This window comes from Littorina saxatilis, linkage group LG12, assembly GCF_037325665.1.
Source record: "Littorina saxatilis isolate snail1 linkage group LG12, US_GU_Lsax_2.0, whole genome shotgun sequence".
NCBI lineage: Eukaryota > Metazoa > Mollusca > Gastropoda > Littorinimorpha > Littorinidae > Littorina > Littorina saxatilis.
Window position 1 is genome coordinate 25,934,924 of NC_090256.1, and position 20,025 is coordinate 25,954,948.

The 20,025-nt window shown below is 43.0% G+C and overlaps 2 protein-coding genes across 4 annotated transcripts in view; one reads left to right on the forward strand and one right to left on the reverse strand.

The window, feature by feature from the left end:
• Positions 1-20,025, forward strand: part of LOC138981621 (ADP-ribosylhydrolase ARH3-like) — a 197,769-nt gene that overhangs the window by 32,289 nt on the left and 145,455 nt on the right. The gene's annotated exons all lie outside the window — the stretch shown is intronic.
• The window catches only part of LOC138981616 (streptococcal hemagglutinin-like), a 79,661-nt gene continuing 67,898 nt past the window's right edge, over positions 8,263-20,025 (reverse strand). For 2 of the 3 annotated variants that reach the window (XM_070354589.1, XM_070354588.1), the window contains exon 4: positions 13,595-16,558. In XM_070354589.1, the coding sequence (XP_070210690.1) occupies positions 15,372-16,558 (1,187 nt within the window). In that variant the 3' untranslated portion in view covers positions 13,595-15,371. Of the gene's footprint in view, positions 11,499-13,594; positions 16,559-20,025 lie in introns of those variants that run through there. The other variant, XM_070354590.1, reaches the window with a different exon arrangement.

Sequence of the window (20,025 nt, forward strand, 5' to 3'; positions counted from 1 at the left end):
TTGCATCAACCTCTCTATATTGTATTGTAAAGACTAAAGTCAGAAACTTTAATGTGTAAGCTTAGTAGAATCTTAGTCATTGTATTGATCATAATAAACACCCATACAGTGAAACCCCTCCCCCAGTCATTCACTAATGTAGGAGGGGTGTCAGAAGGGTAGGGGGATATTTGCTGTTAGTTTGTAATGGCAGGCAACCGTGCTGGCACAGTTACCCGTTAAAAACAAGTCTGGAATCCGCATTTAGCGGATCCAGTCCGGACTCGGAACCAGCGCTAAGGGCATAGCTCCGGGATTGCATTTAATTACAGGGACGTTCGTTCAAGCTATATAATAAACAGGTAAACCTTTTCGGTGATGTTTTTTTCCTTACACATAACGAGTTTTTCGCATATTCTTGTAGAACGAAATACAGGACCTACACATTTATGACACAAAGATAATGTTTTTATTTATAAGTTTTCTTAAAATAAATAGACCTCTAAGATAATAACTCAAACAATGGGGTAAGTTCTAACAGGATTTCCTGTCACCGTTCAAGGGAAGTGACTGTGAAAAACCGTTCTGCACAGTTTGCTGGTTGTCACTGAAGGTATTTTTCAGACCCATGGGCTCTCTCAGAAACAATCGCTACACGCAGAGAACAGTGTTGTTTTTTCAATCGTTTTAATCTGTGACCACCCTCGCCCCGGCCTTTTGGCACGCGTCGTATTCCACTTGCTTTCAAGCTTACATACATGTGCGTGCTCGCGTCAACAGGAAGAGTTGTTCCCCCTGGCACCCGACCAGCTGGCCTTTGTAGCTTCCCCTTATTTCAGTGCACAGAGGAAAAGAAAAAAGTCGATCTGGCTCCAAGTCTGTTTAAGAGTCTGTACATTTTGCGGTTATCGAATAAACCCACTAACATTAGCTGGCTGGGCTTCCAGGGTCGGATTTAGTGCCCTAAGCTAATTTCAATGGTTTTAGTTTAATTTTTATTTCGTCGCTCAGGATTTTGAATCAGGATGTTGTTGTCGGGATTGATCTAAGCGGTTGCCTATGAAGCGTGCTCGAGTTGTGCGCCTTGAATCACTCCGCGTCTCTCTCTCTATCGCTCTCGGCTCTCTCACCGCTTCGGCCAACTCATAATCTTCACTCAGCTCTTTTCACCCCAGCAGATTATGTGTATTCTTTGTTGTTTTCTTTATTTCTTCAATGTTAAAATGTTTGTAGATCGTTAGCCAGACGTGAGTTCGACTTTTACACCGCAGAATATCTCAATCGTTTTGCTGAAGAAATTCCCGGAGTCAACGATAAATATGCAGATGACCTCTATAAATTATTCAATTTTAATCTGAGATCAAAGACAATGACCAATGACGGTAACCATAGATTATCCAGAAGAATCACCTCCTCAGCTAACCGTGAGAGACAAAGAGGCAGGTCATCTTTAACCAGATGTTTCAACCAAGTCTACACAGTCTATTCAGGGGTGCGTATCGCTAGCGCTACGTCACTGTCATTTGTGCTACGTGTCATTTGTCCTACGTGTCATTTGTGCTACGTGCCACTATCGCTACGTTGATTAGTGCTACAAATAATTTGTCTATGAGTCGCTATCATTCGTTCTTTATCACTACGTGTCGACAGCACTACATCTTTTAGCGCTACGTGTCATTATCGCTACGTGTCATTATCGCTACGAGTCAATACCACTACTTACTGACGACTTTCTCTTTCTCATTTTTTCTCTCGCTCTCACTCCTTCTGGTTTGTGTGTGTATATGTATGTCTGTGTATGTGTGTGCGTGTCTGTTTCAGTGTGTGTGTGTGTGTGTGTGTGTGTGTGTGTGTCTCTCTCTCTCTCTCTTGCTCACTCGCTCGCTCATTCACTCTGTCTCTCTCTGCCCGGCCTCTATCTCTCTCTCTCTCTTGCTCACTCGCTCGCTCACTCACTCTGTCTCTCTCTCTGCCCCCCTCGCGGCTCTCTCTCTCTCTCTCTCTCTCTCTCTCGATCTCTCTCTCTCTCTCGCTCTCTCTCTCTCTGGCCTTAATATAATAAACCATTCTGAGTTCTGAGTTCTCTCTCTCTCTTTCTCTCTCTCTCTCTTTTCTTTCTCTCTCTCTCTCTCTTTTCATTACACACTCACACACACACACACACACAAACACACACACACACTCACGCACACACACAAACGCATACGTACACACGGTATCGTACACACAAACTCACACACAGAAAAACATCCGTGTATGTATAATTATACGGTATCATGCGAGAGAGAGAGAGAGAGAGAGAGAGAGAGAGAGAGAGAGAGAGAGAGAGAGAGAGAGAGAGAGAGAGAGAGAGAGAGAGAGAGAGAGAGAGAGAGAATGACAATGACAATAACAAATTCTTTATTTACGAGGGTAGTGGCATAAGCAAACAGGTGCTTAGAGAGAGAGAGAGGGGGAGAGAGTGGGGAGGGGGAAAGAGCGAGCGAGAAAGAAAGAGCGAGAGAAGACAGATGGGGAGAGAGAGGGAGAGGGGATCGGGAGAGACAAGGAGAGAGCGATGTACAAAAGGTACAGAGAAAGAGCGATTGAGAGGTGCAGAGAGAGAGAGAGAGAGAGAGAGAGAGAGAGAGAGAGAGAGAGAGAGAGAATAAGAATAAGAATACTTCATAAACTCATAGAGAAATTCAGGCGTGGTACATAACAATAATACAAACAGGACATTGTTTTTACATAAGACATATAGCACTATATAACAGGGCAGGTTATAAACACACCTCCCACATACCTCTCTGGTCATTCCTTGCATTGTGCTTACGCATTCAGTCATGAACACATCCATGTCTCACTTACACATCGCACACATGGACATTCTTATACGCTCAACTTACCCATTCACTCATGGACATTCGACCACGCTCCACTTACACATTCTTATACGCTCCACTTACACATTCACACATGGGCATTCTTATATGCTCCACTTACACATTCCCACATGGACATTCGACTACGCCCACTTACACATTCCCACATGGACATCTTTAAAGCACTGCGCTTACATATTCTCGCACACCTACGCGTATAACGGACTATGGCTAAACATCATTGCAAAAAAATCATAGCATACAATACATCACAGAAAAAATACGGACGTACATAACACCAATAGAGAGAGAGAGAGAGAGAGAGAGAGAGAGAGAGACTGAGAGAGAGAGAAACAGAGAGACAGAGACAGAGAGAGAGAGAGAGACTGAGAGGGAGAGACTGAGATAGAGAGAGACAGAGAGAGAGAGAGAGAGAGAGAGAGCTCAGAATGGTTTATTATACTGTACTAAGGCCACAGACTCATATACAAACCACGGGGATGGGGGAAGAACAAAGAAAAAAAAGAAAACACACACCAACAACAATCATGAAATAAATACGTGGTGAAAAAAGAGAGAGAGACAGAGAGAGATGAAAGAGAGACACTGAGAGACAGAGACACAGAGAGAGAGACAGAGACAGACAGACATACAGATCCGTCAGACAGCCATGCAGACAATATCATATACACACTCACACGCACACACAAAGGGAAGTGTCTGCCGTTTGAACATGTAGTATAGTGCAATCGACACGTAGCGTTATCGACACGTAGCGCTACAGTACATTGGTTTTTCAAAAATAGTAATATCGACACGTAGTTCTATTGAGACATAGTGATAATGGCATGTGTGAATTGTGGCAATAGCACTACGTGCCTATAGCACTACTGTTTTTGGCAATTTGTGTCGATGGCACTACAGAAAATAGCGCAAACGTGACGATACGTAGCACAAATGACACGTAGCGCTAGCGGGACGCACCGTTCTATTTAGTCAGTCAAAGCAGCCCAGAACTGAAACAGCTAAGCACTGCACCGGTCGCCATGGAGCGTTTTCTAAAGATCGTTGTTCTACTGCTGCTGAACGCGCGCGCGCGAACACACACCCACACTCGGACATATCCACACGCCCACGCACTGTCGGACACACACACACTGATACACAGCGCTGACATTCACACACACACACATACACACACACACACACACAAACACATACACACACTGCGGCACTCTCTCTCTCCGTCTCACACACACACACATGTACTTACTCACACACGAGCGCGTACTTACAACGGCACGCACACGTTCATCATGCTAGCAACTCCGACGTCACACAAACACAGATTCACACAACTGCACGCGCACATATACACTAACTCTACGATCAAACGTTGACTGGAATGGCTTTATTATGCACAAATGCAATCTCTTTGAGCAAAATCACACATTCTGTATGCACAGGCCTCTGTCAATTTAAGATATATATGTTTGCTGCGACAGGATCCATGGTAAAATTATCCTCCCCCCCTAACTCCAATCCTCTCGCTGTCTTGGTCGATTAAGGTTGTTTTGTGTGTCTTGAGAATGATTGTCAGGGCCGGACTACCGGGGGGGTTATGGGGGTTGCGCAACCCCCCCCCCCCTAGCCTAAACATGTACCTCACTTATTTAAAACATTTTTTATTATTGTCTATTTTATGGCGTTTCATGCAAGGAGCGACCATTTTGCTATCTCAGAATATGACCTACCCATCAGCTTCAGGGGGCTTCGCCCCCGCCCCCTGACCCCCACAAGGGGCTCTGCCCCTTGACCCCGCCAGGAGGAACATCCCCCTGCACCACCACTGACTGGCAACCCCCCCCCCCCCTCCTCTTAGCCTAGTCCGGCCCTGATTGTAGTAAAGAATGAGTGACTGAAAGACAGTCCTTTCTGTGTGTGTGTGTGTGTGTGTGTATGTGGCGTACGTGCGTGTGTGTGTGTGTGTGCGTGCGCGCCTGTTTGGCTTTCTTTTTCTTTTTTTTTAAATCACACAGACATAATAAAACTTCTCCACAACTGATGGTACTAAAACTGTAATGGCCTTTAGACGGTACTCAATCAACGAATATAGCGAAACAAACAACGTGCTGTCCACATCTGATTTCACCCGAGTTCTGCAGACTTCTGAAAGTGTTGGGTTTTTTCCTTCCTGTAAATACATTGAGTCAGACAGAGAGAGACAGTTGCAGATCGGTCATTTTGCCTCGCCAACTTCTGCGCGACTTTTATCTCAAATGGCGGTTGAAAATCGGCGATGTGAACAGCACTTAAGAGATTTGCAAACTCCACGTACAACAGCAACAAAGGAAAAACTGACATCGGAACGGATAACATGATAATGAACTTTCTTTCTTTATTTATTTATTTGGTGTTTAACGTCGTTTTCAACCACGAAGGTTATATCGCGACGGGGAAAGGGGGGAGATGGGATAGAGCCACTTGTCAATTGTTTCTTGTTCACAAAAGCACAAATCAAAAATTTGCTCCAGGGGCTTGCAACGTAGTACAATGTATTACCTTACTGGGAGAATGCAAGTTTCTAGTACAAAGGACATTTCTTACATACTGCTTGACTAAAATCTTTACAAAAATTGACTATATTCTATACAAGAAACACTTAACAAGGGTAAAAAGAGAAACAGAATCCGTTAGTCGCCTCTTACGACATGCTGGGGAGCATCGGGTAAATCTTCCCCCTGTCGAACTCGAACAGACGGTATGGAGTGATTATAAAACGGGGGATGGCGGTGGGGGGAGGGGTGGGGGGCGTGGTTGAAGCACATTATTATGCGTCTCTGCTATAAAACAAAGCGATGCTTGGGGGGAAAAAAACTACCTCGCTGAGGTAGGAGGAAGGCTACAGACTAAGCACTGATGAAACGAGAAAAAAAATCGACAAAGGGAAACACACTTGTACATCCGGAAAACAACGTGTAACAAATGAAGCAAGAAAGAAAAACTGATCACTAACGCTGTGACAGTGCTTAAAGCGATACAAAGTATAACAAAACTACTAACACAAAGCATAATTATAGACAGCACGGTGTTTCAGTGTGAACAAGCTTTCAACCCGAAACATTCGAGACGAAAGCGGCAGATTTTCGGGAGGCGTGTTCATGCCAACATGTTATGTACGACAACAATTTTTTTTATTCCATTGAAACTGTTGACGTTTTTCCTTCCAGACAAAAATAACAAATTGTCGGAAAGTAGCAATGTTTTCATGCCAATATGTTAACAGCAAATAAAACAATTTTATCAGATAAATACTGTCAACGACTGTTGATGTGTTTTCTTTTCCAGATGAAACTGACCATTTTAAGGTACTTCAGGCCTTTTCGTGCCCACATATAACAGCAATGCAGTTCTGTCCGAATTTTGAAATGTTTTCTTTTGCAGAAAAAACACTACACTATCTTACTAAGCATACAATGACACGTGCAATGCTGTCGCGTTGGAAACGTATACTGTTTATGCCGTTCTTGCTAAACATGGGAATAATTATGCAATTATACAATACTGTTCACAATAAGAGTCAGTTTTAAAATATTATTTCTGTCAGTTCTGAAACTTATTTCAAAAACTTACAGCTCATCAGTTTCAATGACGTTATTTAGAACAACGTAAGACGTCGTTTCCGGACGCCCATCGCCCTCTGTGGGCAATATCATTCGCAATATATAATTCTGATTCCACTGGTGACTTCAGCAACCGCAGACGAATTAAAACATCATTCCTCAAGTTCTCTCTGGATAATACCCAAGAGTATTACTAGCACCAGCAACCGTGATCATTCATAAGGCACTTTGAATTTAACTTCGACTGCAAACATGTAGGGGAAGGGCTCCTAATATGGACCGGCTCCTAACATGGACCACCTCCTGTTCTGACAAACTAATGGAGCTAGAGCGCTCAAACAAGTTTCATTCGCTGTATTCACCCTCTCTGGATAACTTGCACATGTCAAAACACAAACCTCAAAACCGTTAGACTTTTTCTATTTTTTTCACTTTTGGCAGTGTTTACTCTAAATGTTCCGCCTGAAACGGACTCGTTTCTGTCCACAGCCAAAGCTTTTATCACACAAAAATTGCTATATATGACAGCTAAGTCCGTATTTGTTACATTTTAGCAGTGTGGACCCCGAGTTTCTACTGCAAACAAAAAATAATAGCAAAATGTCAAAGTATGTGCGAGTCCCCTAATATGGACCACCTTCAACAAATCGAAGAAAATAAAAGCTAAAGGCTATTTTCATTAATTCATTAAGAAGCTTGCTGGAAATAACCTACAACTAGCCCTCGAGATTTAAAAAAAAATATAACAAAAAGTCTTCTTTTCGTGGAAGATGATAATTTCACTTATTTTCACTCTGTTTTTGATAAGCTTCTTTAGTTTCCTGGCGTGCTTCAAATAATGCTCTCATCAACCCGAAACAGATAAATCTAAAGCATATTTTAATTAGTCTGACTTGTACACTAAGTTGTATCATGTTATTTTGAAGTATATGGGGCTTTTTACAGTGATTCGTGAAGGTCACTTCACTGGTCCATATTAGACGCCCAGGCTCCTAATATGGACCATTTGTGATTTTTTCTGTATTTAATTTTTGCTGAATATCTATCAAAGCTATTTCACTCTAATTAGGCCTAACAGTTAACCTAAGAGAAAAGGACTACCAAACACAAAATGAAACTTCTTCGTAAGAAAACAAGCTAATTATCAGCATGAAACAAAAAGTGGTCCATATTAGGAGCCCTTCCCCTAATTACTGTGAATCAACTTAACCACAGAAGTCTAATGCATGTATACATTGTATTTGACTGAAGAATGTCCTGTTTTTCCATTGAGCATCGTAAAAAGTGTTAAACAAAAAATCAAATGTCTTAATTATCAATACAAATCAATTACTAGATTGAAAATTCACCTTAAAACATGAAGCAACGACAACGACAATGAAATCGGAGAAAAATGTACACATCTTCACGTTTGATTTGAACATAAAACTTATTCTCTATCATTATTTACAAAATGTCAGCATTGTATAATCAAAATCAGCAATAATTCTTAAAATCTACACAGCACGACTTCCCCGAAAATAGTCTTAAAGGCACAGTACTCCTTATGAAAACGGTTGGGCGCACCATCTCAAACCAGGCCAGCTTTTTACACGGGATAACCCCAACCCTCCACTAGGTCACATACCCCAACCCTCCACTAGGTCACATACCCCAACCCTCCACTAGGTCACATACCCCAACCCTCCACTAGGTCACATACCCCAACCCTCCACTAGGTCACATACCCCAACCCTCCACTAGGTCACATACCCCAACCCTCCACTAGGTCACATACCCCAACCCTCCACTAGGTCACATACCCCAACCCTCCACTAGGTCACATACCCCAACCCTCCACTAGGTCACATACCCCAACCCTCCACTAGGTCACATACCCCAAAATAACAACCTGGGTGCTTTCTGTGCAAAGTTGGAAGAATCAATTTAGTAAATCAATTTATCAAAAAAAATTCATTCCAACTAACCACAGCAAGTAGTCATGGTGTTGATTGTTGGTATGTGACCAAACTGATGGATGATCTTATCCCATGTTAAAGCCTTGAACAGATCTGTGGTGGTGAACACGAGAGCTCACAAAAGAAGGATTTACCGAGGTGCCAAAAACATGCAGTTGATAATCGGCGGGAAAAGACTTTGGCAGCACTTGAGAACTTCACAATCAAGATTCCCCCTTTCCCCAAACTGCTACTCGTCCCTCTTTAGGGGTATATATCCCAAGCACGAATGCGAATACATTTCTTGCGTACTAAAAATGACTGTGTCAATCGTTGTTCATTATTGGCAGTTAGTTTTGAGCACAACAACCTTTCAGCTCTCTGCGATCTCCTCAAGAACTCACGAGTCTTGCTCGTGTCAACCATCTTGTAAATCATCACAGATGTGCCCAGACTGTTTTTTTTTTTTTACATAGGATAAGAGTATCCTTCCACTTGGGCAAACAGAAAATTATTTTTAAATATTTACAGTAGATGTACAACCTCCTCCTCTGATGGAGTAAACTTTCACCACCAAACCCGCCAGTACACGTACGGCCCCCTCTAATTCAGTAAACACCGTCTGGTCTAACAAACTTACTATTTACTTTGATTCAGTAAGCCACCTTTGATTCATAAGAAAATTAAATCTACTCTGAGCCAGTCAATTTTCTACCATCTCCGACACAGACCCAGTTTTCTGCTCTCTGACAAAGTTAACTTAAAATCCACTGGTCATGTAAGCTCAGGCCCTCCCCACCCGATCCTGTAAGTTACACACGCACCCCTAATGATCCCCAATATTCTTCCGTCAAAGCAAGTCAGATCCGGTACTGAAATGTAAAATTAAGTTTTATCCAGTAAAGCAGCGATCTCATTCCCACTCCTACCCGGCATCCAACAAAATCTCTCTTTTTTCGCTCTATGCCGGATCCAGTAAACTTGAAAGCCCCTTTGATAGTAAGCTTAATCTCTTTACTTTTCCTCTGTGATCCACTAAACGTGTAACATTGTTTGAGAGTAAGTTTACTCTTTTTACAGTCAAGTTTTGACATATGTTTTAACATAGAGGGAGAATCGAGACGAGGGTCGTGGGGTATGTGTGTGTGTGTGCATGTATGTATGTAGGTATGCATGTAAGTGCGTGTGTGTGTGTGTGTGTAGAGCGATTCAGAGAAAACTACTGGACCGATCTTCATGAAATTTCACATGAGAGTTCGTGGATATGATATCCCTGGGCTTTTTTTTCTCCATTTTTCGATAAATGTCTTTGATGACGTTATATCCGGATTTTTGTGAAAGTTGAGGCCGCACTGTCACGCCTTTATTTTTCAATCAAATTGAAAGTTTAGTCAAGCAATCTTCAATGAAGTCCGGACTATGGGATTGAATTTCAGCTCCGCAGCGTAAAAATTAGTTAATTAGTTTGCTCATTAAAGTTGTCATAAAAATCGAATTTTCACTAACAGATTTAAAAATGATTGCATCGTATTCATCACTTTCTTCTGATTTCTAAAAGATATACATATGTCATGTTTACTATCAAAATGTGCTCAGAATTACAGAAAATAGGTTAAAGTAAGTACTGCGTTCGCGCGCTACGCGGAGACTAGCGTGGCCCGTCTCGGTTTTTCGGTGTGGTTAGTCGAGACTATCTTAATATGGTATCGCCGATGACTGTTTTTTGGTGTTAATCTGTTACTTTGATGCCGACAGCTTGACTAAATGTTTTTATATCGCTTCACGCGACTTGTTTTCTTTTCCTCTCAGATCCAGAAAACCTGTGAACCCCTTTGAGGGTAAGTTTAATCTGTTTTCTTATCTTCAGTGATCCAGTAAACCTGTGACCCTTTTTCGTGGTAAGTTTCATTTCTTTATCTTCCCTCTGTGTTCAAATAGACGTGTAACATCGTTTGAGAGTAAGTTTTATATTTTTTTTGTTCCTATCTGATCCAGTAAACTTGTGAACCATTTTGAGAGTAGGTATAATATATTTTATTTTCCTCTGTGACCCCCTTTAAAAGCAAGTTTTTTTTCACACCCCTGTGAGCCAGTAAACTTTAGAACTCTTTTGATAGTTCAATTTATTTTCTTTTTCTCTCTACTCCAGTAAACGTGTAAACTTGTTGATGTTAAGCTTACAAACACCTCTGATGGAGAAAGAACAACAAAACACCCACAAAATTACAATCCCCCTGGACCATACACGGACTCACCGTATATGGGAACAGGGCAGAACTTCTGCTCCGGCCGGTCAGCATCTACGTCTACTGTACTCCCAGCGTAAGATCGACCATCTACCTGCATGTTTCCAGCTCTCCCGCTTGACCCAGACGGACCGAAACTCTCACCCCCCATGCCTCCTCCGAGGAACGAATGCGCGGTGCTTATAACGCTAGAAATCTGCAAGCTCCCCCCATCACTACCCCCTCCTGACCCAACGTATTCGTTCCCCCCACTCCCTCCTCCAAGGTGGCCTGACGTGCTGAAAGAACCGCCACGCTGCATATACTCCCCTCCTCCCACTCCTCCTCCTTCTCCGCCGCCATCCCCTCCCTCCATCCTCACATCCCATTCTTCGTCAGGCTCCCAAAAGTGGATCTTGGAGTGGTAGACGTAGTAGCAGGGGTAGCAGCAGAGGCCGGGTTTGGACGGACACTGCGGGCAGTAGTAGACCGACTCCTTGGGATGCTTCCTCGTGGGCCCTGGCGTGTAGCCTGACCTGCTGAGACAGACCTTGCATCTCTTGCTGGGGTACTTCTTCTTCTCCGTGGGCGGGACCCGCTCCAGCACGTGGAACTCGGTGAGGCGCGCGATGTCCTCGGGCTTGGAGTCCGGAGGGAGGTCCTCTGGCTTCAGCTTGGGCTGGATGGGTGGGATGGTCAGGGTGGGAGCGGTGCGGGTGGGTACTGGGTAGGGCAGGATAGGCACGTTCAGGGGTGTGGCGGAGGAGCCCGCCGCGGTAAGGTTAGGTGTTGTTGACGTGGTTGCTGTTGCGTGCTGAGAGGACTTGTGTTTCGCCGTTGGAGTCCTAGTCGCTGTCTGTGCGGCATGGTCTGTAACACAAGATCAAATCAACGTTTGTCAGCAAATGTTTGCAACAGAATAACTGAAAACGACAGATCCAGATGATCAGTGAAAATGAAACTGCGATTTGGTGCATGTATACTGTTCATGAACTGAGCAGTAATGCAGGGATTAGCTTAATGTGAAGCGAGTAAATTATGTAAACCTTCTCATAATCATCGTGACGTCCCTTCCTTACAAGTATACACTCTGTGACACAGGCACATACTACTAACGGCGAAGGGGATCAGGGCGTGGAGCGCTGGCGACGGTCTTCTAAAATTACTATATTTACTCCCCCCCCCCCCCTCCTCCCCCACTCACACATTAAAACAGTGTCACGTGTCTTGGCCCTGTGACACCTTTAAACGACAGCAAAACATAACGCAGATCAGAGATCAGTAGCACGCAGAACTTCTCACTGTTCACATCGATGGTAGGACACTGCAGCAGTTGGTATGAATGAGTTTTCCATGCGGTCTGAGCGTGGTGGGAATGGATACTCGACGCAATGTCGCATTTTTTTGCGACAAGCTAAGCCGACTTTGCCACAAGAGATAGCAACTAAAGATAGCAACAATACGACCTGAAAAGAATACATTGAAGTATGCGTGTATCAGTGTATGATTATACCTGCTGAAGCTGGTATTCCTTGCGCTTCCCCAAAATCAACAGTTTGACTTGACTGCCGGAAGAATTTAGTTAACAAAATCAATGAAAAACCATAACATACTAGGTATAACACACGGGAATTACACCCAACCTGATAAATAGGTCTCCAGGGGAGGCAATTATCTGCTGAGCGGCTTTTTCCCTGGTCAGAGTATTGATTTTTTAATTTTTATCATAGCAAAGTAGGTACCTGGTATGTATTATGGCAGTAGAACTTTAAGCTGGGAAGGTCAAATTTCACACTGACTTTTTTTTTTACAGCAGATGTTACACCCTTAAAACCCCTGTTACACTGTTGCGTCCTCACGGCGTTCCCGCGGCATCCAAGAAAAATGAAGAACGCCGAGGTGCGCGCAGTAGGGTCTCCTACAGCGCCGGAGCAACGCGGTGGCATCTCCATTTGACGTGGTGGGGTCGCCAAGAACGCCATGCAACGGCGCGCACTTTGACCATGCACAAAGTACGCGCCGTCGCTCGGCATTTTGATTTTCCTGCGATCCCACGGCGCTCCGAGAAATTTACAACGCCGTGCCAACTCCATGGAAACGCGGAACAGTGTGACAGGGGTTTTAGGTACCGTCCTTCCAGTGTGAACCATCTCGTGGTTCTCCGTTGGCCGTCTAGGCTTTCACCTGGGATAAGAGCAACCTTTCACATGCACACTTACAAAAAATCAGCGGTGTGGCTAATTGTCTGTGCAGAGCAGGAGTTTAAAACTATTTATTTTTGCAAATGGCACCCATGTCAACTTTGATCTGCCAAACTAATTCAACAGGAAGCAGCCAGGCTGCAGATGTTTGGCATGTATCCAAGACGAAAGTTGCTCTGATCCATGTACAACATCTGGAAAGATCTCTTTGCGGCAGTGTGATTAAACTGGTGATGACGGTAAGGCAACTACAACAAGAAAATATGCGGCAATGTGGTTAGGCAAAAAAAAAAAAAAATAGTCTGTTTACGGTAACCCGACCGACCCTATTTTTTTCGCGCGACCCTAGACTTTTTTTGGCATTTGGGGGAAAAAAAATAAAAAAATAAAAATATGGTTTTTTGGAAAAAAAATTTAAAAAAATCCCGACCTACCGACCCTATTTTTTGGGCCTATGTTACCGTAAACAGACCTATTTTTTGGGGGGGCCTTATCAACTTGATAGATTGGCCGACAGCTACTGGTTGGTTGCTTGCTTGTCTAAATGTCAGTCTGTCTGTCTAGCTGCTTGGACAGTCTGATCGATAGAGTAATTCATTTATTTATTCATTCATTCGTTTACTCTGTTTAGCAAACTTACGAGCACTGCCCGCCCTCGCACCCTTGATCTGCATTCATCACCCAATCCAGTGAGTAGCTGACTCACCAACTCACTCACTCGCTTGCACACTCATTCATTCAAGCTTTTTCTCTGCTAAACATTGATGAATGATATCATTTCGTTTTTTCTCAACATTTATTGACTCATCTTGTCCCATGAGATGAGCAGAGGAACTGAAACATCTGACACACCTTCAAGTAATACATAAAAACACAGAAATGTAAATGAATTTCTCACTAATAACAAGAAGAGCAAACGCTCGATCGAGTCACTTTCGCAGTTCTGAATATTATATGAGGCATCAGATGGACAGGAAGAAATTGCTATTCACAACACAATGAGTCACGTTCACATAAAATTTGAGCCCGGTCACTTTTATAGTTTCCGAGAAAAGCCCAACGTTAAGTTGTGTGTTGCCGAACAGAAAAGGCTAGTTATCTCCCTTGTTTTTCTGATAACGTTCGTAAAAGGCTACAGATGTAAATACTTTGATGTAAAGAATAATCCTACAAAGTTTCAATCACATCCGATGAACTTTGTCAAAGATATAAAATGTCTAATTTTTCCTTTGACGCTGACCTGTGACCTTGAAAAAGGTCAAAGGTCAACGAAACCATCGTTAAAGTGTAGAGGTCATTGGAGGTCACGACTAAACAAAATATGAGCCCGATCGCTTTGATAGTTTCCGAGAAAAGTCCAACGTTAAGGTGGTGTCTACGGACGGCCGGCCGGACGGCCGGCCGGACAGACTAACACTGACCGATTACATAGAGTCACTTTTTCTCAAGTGACTCAAAAATTAACTGGCTATGTATTCATCGATAAAACCAAAACACCTAGCGAATTGACAGACTGAATAAAACAAGAGAACAATTATTTGTCGACAATGTTTGCTTTTTTTCTCCGAATAAAAAGCTGAAAATGCGAGGGAAAGAATAACAAATAGGAAAAACACAAGCTAGTGTCGTAAAAAAGAGTAAAGAAGAACAGAAATGACTTCAACAATCAATAATAAATCAATAAGTGTGAAGATTCCCTCTCCAACCATGGGCACGCAAACATCATCAGTGTCCTGTAACTTGCTACATCTCGTGTACCATTAGGCCTAAAAAAAAAATAGGTGTGGTTACGGTAACCCGACCTACCCTATTTTTAGGGGCCGACCCTATAACTTTTTATTACATTTGTCAAAAAAAAAGAGAGAAAAAAAGAAAACGCGTGCAGGAAACGCAATGAAAGCGAAAGCGCCCGAGTCGCACACTTATCTCCCTGTCAAGTAGGTTTAATTTGTACACATTAGAAAAAAAAGTTTAAAAAAAAAAAAAGTGATTGCCTACCTACCTACCCTATTTATGGGGGGCTATGTTACCGTAACCACACCTTTTTTTTTCTGTTGCCTTAATACATGTACCACCACCGGTTACAGACCACCGCCTGATCTTCAATGCCAAACTTCATGCAGCGAGTTTCGTGAAGTCGACTTCATCCAGTTAATAGCAAGCCACAATTTGCGAAATTAGTGAAATGGCAACGCTCAAGTGTAGCAAAAGCTTCCACTGGAAAAGTATGCCTGTTACTTCGTGCATTGGAGAAGGAAGAGACTGAACGATCGAAAGAAACTTCAGTAAAAGTATCTGCATTAAACACACAAGTTCTCACAGTTCGTATGATCCGGCAGCTAAAATTAAGTCTGCAAAAGAATGTATTTCAATCTTAAAAGAGTTGCTTCCTATCTGACATGACTGACCTCACATAGACAAAATAATGCATTGTTGTACAATTGTTAGTGGTGGTTTCGTCTTTGTGTTAGAACAGAAAACTCTTTCTTGTCGAATCGGAGTATCAGATATTCGTTACTACGTTTTAGAGACCTTAGCTTCTTCAAAAGTTGGTATGCTCGTTAGGCTCTTTCTTCACAGTTACAGTTGTTGGCATTCCAAAGCCCGAGTCTGACATTTCATCTGACGAGTCGCCAAGGTCAATCACATTATAAGTGCTGGAAGCAAAGCCACCAAATTGAGGTGCATTTCCGAGAGGCATATCTCTGTTAAAAGTGTCAGTAGCATGAGAAAGAACTGATGCCGACTCGTCGAATCTGTGTCCTTGTGTTTTAAGTACTGTAGAGTTTGGGCCCCCCTCCCCAGATTGCTCGAGAAAAGCTTCAGCGTTTGGGCGGACCTGTTCAGGAGCTCTTCCAACTTCCTGACGTGGAGGATGCTTTGCGCTCTGTTCAAAATTCCTTTGGGACTCCTCGGGGTTTCTGAGAAGTCCTTCAGACTGCCTTTCGTTTTCATGAAAAACTGTGAAACCATGTGACTGTGAAACATCGCTTCTGGGTTGTAATCTGATTTCTTCAGGTTGAATTTCTGCTGGGGTCGGCGTCATTCCCGTAGAGCTGGATTCTGGTTGTGCGTTCGCCTGACTGTTGAGCCCTTTGGATGGCAGAAGTGTTTCTGTATCTAACACCTGATGTTTTTCCAAACTCTGGCTAGATGCTTCTGTGTTCAGGAATTGTTCGTAGCTTTGCTGAGGCGGTCCTGAATAAACAGGCTGTGCTTCTCTGCGACAAGGGAAGGTATCACTGCTAGCTTGGTTACCACCGTGCTGAAAGGTATCCGCTTCCCCTCTGTGCAGTGAATCAGGCCCGCCATGCGAAGCAGACGGTTCATGAACGACACTGCATGGACCTCCAGGAGGATCTGCAAAGTCCCCCGTCCTCTCTGCGCTCTCTTGGCGTTGGCGTTTTTGGGCCTTCACCACGTGTCTGTACAAGGTAGCCTGGGCAATGTTGAACATGGTGCAGACCCTATAAGGGGGCAGGCCGCTCTGCATGACGTAATCCACTGCGGCCTTGATGACCTCATTACGGTGTTGACGTTGCTGCTCGTAGTAAACGGCCGTACCGTCGGCGGAGTCGTTGCCAGAGTACAGGTGGGATGCAGCTGTGGCGGTCTGATGGTCTTGCTGGTGAGAGTGGTGGTGGTGAGAGTGGTGCTGGTGAGAGAAGGCTGCCTTGTTGTTTTCGCCTCTCCATGCACTGAGAGCTAAACCAGGCTGCCCGCGAGATGCTGAAATGGAGAAGAAACTTGTTCACTTTTGTTCTTTTCATTATTGTTGTAATAATTGTTGTTACAAATTTATAAGGATCAGTAGTAAACATTGATGCAGGTTTATTGGTTCTTTACAATTCTCGATATTAACTAATCAATTTCCTCATATATTTGTTTGAGAGTTAGATCATGATACGATCTTCATTGTTTGTGATTATATCATTGTTGGGGGTTTTCTTCTCCGTACTCCTAGAGGGACGAACATTTCATAAAACCTTGAAACCTTGTGCGGGAGTGTCGGGGAAGTGTTTTGCCATTTGCTGATCCAGTTTTGCTGGAGATCTTTTCGTCATCTGTATAGATAGGAGCAGTATGTGTCGGATAGTGTGACATGAAACGATCAATTTCAGATTGACTGTATGTGAAGGGTAAGTTACTTTTCATGCGAGCCTACACCTGACGAGATTAATGAAAGGTAACGAAATATCTGCCGTGAAGTGTGCGTACGGCAAGGGACTACTTACGCTCGTGAATGGTTGCGAGAAAGAACACAAACAGACAGTCTTTCACAGAAATAATGGTAAAAGAACTGGTTATTCAACGAGTCATCAATTCATTTAAAGTACATCAGTCACGGTATCAAACACTCTTCCAGAACGTAGTCAAGTGAATCACTGAATCAGTATATGACAGAATGAATACAGATTATCCCATGACCTGCCTCTTTGTCTCTGCAGCTGAGGAGGTGATTATGTAGAGGTTACATGCCGAGTCTCAGTGATTATTAAAAATAATGGTCGAAGTTGGCGGATCATGAAAAATGCGAGCTTCAGCGAGCTTTTTCATGACCGCGAACTGAGACCATTATTTTTAATAATCACTGAGACGAGGTGTGTAACCTCTTTATTCCTCCTTTCTTCAGTTATTCAAAGAAAACAGGAGTTTTTGTGCGAAAGTTTGATCGAATCCGAATCACTCAACCAGTCAACCTGCGCAGGCGATCGATTAATGCGCGGTTGTATAGTTCCGTGCAAATCATTCCATTCTGTTAACACTTCTTGTCAGTTTCCCTGTTTTAGACTAAAATCAAGTACACAGATATGCTGTTATTCTGCTGTGGCGGTAAAGGCAGATATTGTGTGTTCTGTTTATGTTTTAGTATCGGTTAGGATAATGTTCTTTCGTCAAATGGGACTAGCAGACGAACTTTTGCACCCGTGTTCCAACGTTAATTACTGTATGAAGTTCAGTTTTCTGGGGAAAATAGTGTATGAAACCGCTTTATGTTGTTTAAATTGATGAGATGTGTGCATTTGGTTGCGTGTGATCTGTTTATAAAATGAAATATTGTTGAAAACTGACCGTCGGATTGCAGTCAGTGTTGTCGAAGAAACTGCGTTAAAAGAAGGGGAACTACTCTTGTCGGCTAGAGTATGAGTTACTTGCCTTGGAAATTTGCTTGTGATGAACGGGTTGTGCACGGCAGATCTAGATTCAGAAAACAACCTAACTCATGGATTTTATATGGAGATTCATGTGTTCAGGCCTGTAGTTGTTAATTTAAATGCGGTATGTTTGTATTGTTTGCTCCAGAGATGTATATTTCGTACGTATAGAGCGTTCGGAACTTTTCAGTCGCAAAAGTAGTACCAAAACAGAACAGCTTCTCAACCCATTGCACTATCGAGGATTCAGGCTGTTGCTGGCTCGTTATTTGTTTGGTTGCTGGGTCATTATCGAAAAATAACTAGCTCTACAAGTTTACAGAGGTAAAGAAGCAGAGGGGGGAATAATCTGGATTATCCATCACAACCATATGAATTATCCATCACAACCGAGTCTCGATCTCAACTGTCATTGGTCATTGTCTTTGATTTCAGAGTACAATTGAATAAATAGAGATTACACAACGTCATCGAGTGAGGGACCGAAAAATATTGAAACTCGAGGATGATTTTTTTGTGGTATCAACCGAGACCGTAGGTCTCGGTTGATACCACACAAAAAAATCATCCGAGAGTTTCAATATTTTTTGGTCCCTCACAAGATGACGTTTGTGTAATTTGTGTATACAATGATAAATTGATTGTATACAATGATCAATCTCTATACCTTCCTGTCGCTGGAAGCAGCAACACTTGAAAGCATAAGTTCCCTTGACAAACGTCATTTATGATTGGCGTCATCTATGAATGACGTCACTGTCTAGACAAGACAAGTGCCGGTATCGGCAAACCTTGTCGCGGCAAAGGGCTATGACCCGTGCCTTGATACCATTGAGATCATAGGAGATGCACAGCAGTGCCGATACCAGGTTTCTTTAGCTTCACTTTAAAATGATATCAGAACGATAGTTATTCACTTGAAAGTGAACACAGGAGAGTTGTATACTCTATAGAGGTCATCTGCATATTCAGAGTTTACAGATGGACTACTTTTTTCAACATACGACTGAAATATTTTATGGTGTCAAAGTCAATATCACGTATAGGTACAGGCCTACATGTGTCAATATTGAGAAAATAAAGAATACTTCATACGATACGCACATTCTGCATGGATTTAAAGAGCGGAGTCGAGATATTTCGCTGGCTGAAGCGACTGCATTGTCAAAGGCATGTTCAACGAGTATTGCGAGTGGGATCAAGGGACGATACTCCCTATTTTTTTTACACAGACAGCCATCTACACAGAACCGTGAGAGAGAGAGAGAGAGAGAGAGAGAGAGAGAGCAATCAAAACACAACCCAGTCACCTGGTACTAGTTTGAAAACTCAATCTGAAACTGATATCGATTGTCGAAGGCATGCCTGCGGTGCATAACTCTCGAAAAGTTGACGTAGCTGGGAACCCGTTGAGATCCATTCCAACGCCCCAAAAAATTATCAGAAGAGTCACCATGAAGTCAAATCAAACGTTAGGTTTTCTCATTTGGTTATTTGCTTTGGCTTTAAGTGTATTGCTTCGATTGATAGCTGAATCTGCTTGCAACCGTGCTGTTCAAGACTGTTCGAACTGTCGTCTGCTAGACGGGCTTGTCCATAGATGTGTATTGACAAGGGATATCTATGGAGTCGAGTAAACTGCGGGGTTCAGCGACAAATGAGGGAGTGGCATCAAAATGAAAAGAAGAAGACGAAAAGAAGTTGGAGATACAGTTAAAGATATATGGGGAAGAAAAGAGGATGTGAGGTGTTAGATGTAGCCAACCTTAGGTGTTCAAACTCAAGACCGGGACAAAGTAGAAAGCGATGTACCGCGACCGACTCTCAGGGCCGACATACAACTTCCAAGCTTTATTGCTTAACGTCTACAACAGGCGAAGTATTGAAGCTTTGGCTCACCTAAACCCGACGACTGAATATGTAAGTGATCCACGTGTGAAAACCGAAACAGAACAGCGCGATGACAGCCAACATTTCTATCCCCGACTGACAAACAGTAACACTGCATGCGAACTGACTTGGGTCAACGATCAAACCAGC